The 2,531-nt window shown below is 31.9% G+C and overlaps 1 protein-coding gene across 1 annotated transcript in view; it reads right to left on the bottom strand.

Moving 5' to 3' along the window:
• The window catches only part of LOC115305178 (olfactory receptor 6C70-like), a 7,029-nt gene extending 6,287 nt beyond the window's left edge, over positions 1–742 (bottom strand). Inside the window, exon 1 of the mRNA XM_029955481.1 lies at positions 8–742. Within this exon, the coding sequence (XP_029811341.1) occupies positions 8–742 (735 nt within the window). The remainder of the gene's footprint in view (positions 1–7) is intronic.
• Between the last annotated feature and the right edge of the window lie 1,789 nt (positions 743–2,531).

Genomic DNA, 2,531 nt, shown 5'->3' on the forward strand with positions numbered 1-2,531 from the left:
TGGATACAACAATCATGTGAGAGGAGCAGGTAGAGAAGGCTTTTTTCTTTTGCTGAATTGAAGGGAATTTTAGAATTGTCTTCATGATGTAAGAGTAAGAAAGGACTACTAAAAACAATGTGACAATGAGGATCATCACAGCTAAGAAAAAAGCAATCAGTTCTAGTAAATGTGTGTCTGAGCAAGAAAGTTGCAGGACAGGAGAAATGTCACAAATGAAATGATCAATGATATTTGAGCCACAGAAATCCAGGTTAAGACCCCAAATCAGTGGAGGGAAAATGATCAGGAATGCAGTTGCCCAAGAACTGAGTACAAGCTGATGACAAATTCTGCTGCTCATGATAGATGTATAATGCAAAGGTTTACAGATGGCAACATAGCGGTCGTAGGACATAGCTGCCAGAAGGAAAAACTCCGTAATCCCCAGTAATATGTAGAAAAATAACTGAGATATACAATCATTATAGGAAATGGTCTTTTCTCTGGTTACAGTGGTGATTAGGAATCTGGGGATACAAGCACTTGTGAATGAAATTTCCAGGAAAGAGAAATTACAGAGGAAGAAATACATTGGGGTCTTGAGGTGAGAATCCAGTAGCGTGAGGGCAATGATGGTCAAGTTTCCTATCATGCTCAACAGGTAATTTAGAAGTAGAAATAAGAAAATCGCAATCTGCAACTGAGAGTTATCTGTCAGTCCCAGAAGAATAAACTCTATCTGCTTTGTATGGTTCTTCATTTCTCTTTTGTGATGTCAAACAAATTCTAGAAAAAAAAAACATACAATAATAAGAAACCATCTGAGTAGCCTTACATGCAGAAAATGATATATGAAAGGATCCATATTCACAAACACACTTATTTATGAGGTAAAACTCTATGAGGCTGAAGATATGATCTAGAACCATGCAACAGAAACTATTTTTAAAAAGCACCATAGAAGTCAACACAGCTTTGAAAATTGACCTGCAAATTCCATAATATTTTATTTTTTCACCCTTACTTACAAAATTCTGGCTCGTTAGTAAGTAGTTCCAAGTTTGTCCAGTTTTTAAATAAATTAGATAAAATCTTGGTTCCTCATTCAACATTAATTAATTCATTTTTAATTATTGATTTTGTAGAAATAAAATATGCCAGATTAATGAGTTAAGACCTACAGTTAAAATCTAAAATTTTAGATTTCATGTTAAAAGTTGTATTTGCTTAGAGAACCATTATAGCGTCTTGCAACTTTTCTATGTATTACTGATAAAGACATAAAATGACAAAAGAAAAAAGTCTAAGGGGCACCTAAGTGGCTCAGTCAAACATATGACTTTGGCTCAGGTCATAATATCATGGCACATGGTTTTGAGCCCCACGTGGGACTCTGTGTTGACATCTCTGAGCCTGGAGCCTACTTTGGATTTTTTGTCTCTCTCTCGCTCTCTCTGCCCCTCCCCCCCTCTCTCCAAAATAAACATTAAAAAAAATTTTAATGAATATTTAAAGAATATCCCAAACAATAAATTGAAACTATTACAGGTTCAGCAATGTGAAAAAACCCACAAATTTCTAAAGAGAAAAAAAAATATTGAGAATATATAATGCAATCTTTACGTCTCTCAAAGGCATTTCAATTTTCATCTTACATATAAAGCCATATGCCATGGCAGAATTTGAGTGAAAAGTAAAAAGCAATCTAAATATATTAAAATTATCAATTCTTTAAATAATTTTATTCATGCAGATAATTTCATTTTAAAGTGAGGACATTGATGAATATATTCCCTTGAGAAATATTCTAAATGTAATTTTAGATATAAAATTGCAAAAAGGTTTATACAAGCTGACCCTATTTTTATAAATGTCTACATAGGCTATATGAAGGTATGATGTCTGTCTACATATACAAAAATAATAGTAATATAAAATAAAGGCCTTTCAGTAAGTTGTTAAATTATAGGCCATTTATGTTTTTCTTTAAAAATTCAGTCATTCTTAGTAACACATCCCACCAAAGAAACCATGCAATAAAACATGTTTTTTTCAATCTTCTCTAATTTATTACTTTATAACAGCAAAATAAAAAATACTGTGAATTGAAAACACCAATTGGTTATGTATTTTAGAGCCATATTTTCAGTTAAAATAAATCTCATGATGCACTTTACGTTCCTCTTAACCCAAGGAAATCTTTGCTATCGATTTGCTAAATAACTGCCAAATAAGTAAGCTATTCCCAAATAAACTTAGAACATAAAAACTGGCAGAAAGAAAACCATATATGTTTTCTTTCTTTTAAATAAAAATATTTAATCTTCATCCTTCTTATTAATTTTCCAATCGATATCTTTACCTGTTCTGAAGTGCTCTTTTTATTATTAAATACACAATATTTTCCTTGTGCATGATTTTTCCCACGACCTCATATACAAATTCACAAACCCCACTATCAATGATAAGTTTTCATTGCTCAAAGTGTTCATCATAGTTAGCACCTCCAAAAGAGCTATTTTTTCTACTTTTAAAGAACATATTAACAT

The sequence above is a fragment of the Suricata suricatta genome, chromosome 10 (assembly GCF_006229205.1).
Source record: "Suricata suricatta isolate VVHF042 chromosome 10, meerkat_22Aug2017_6uvM2_HiC, whole genome shotgun sequence".
Classification (NCBI taxonomy): Eukaryota; Metazoa; Chordata; class Mammalia; order Carnivora; family Herpestidae; genus Suricata; species Suricata suricatta.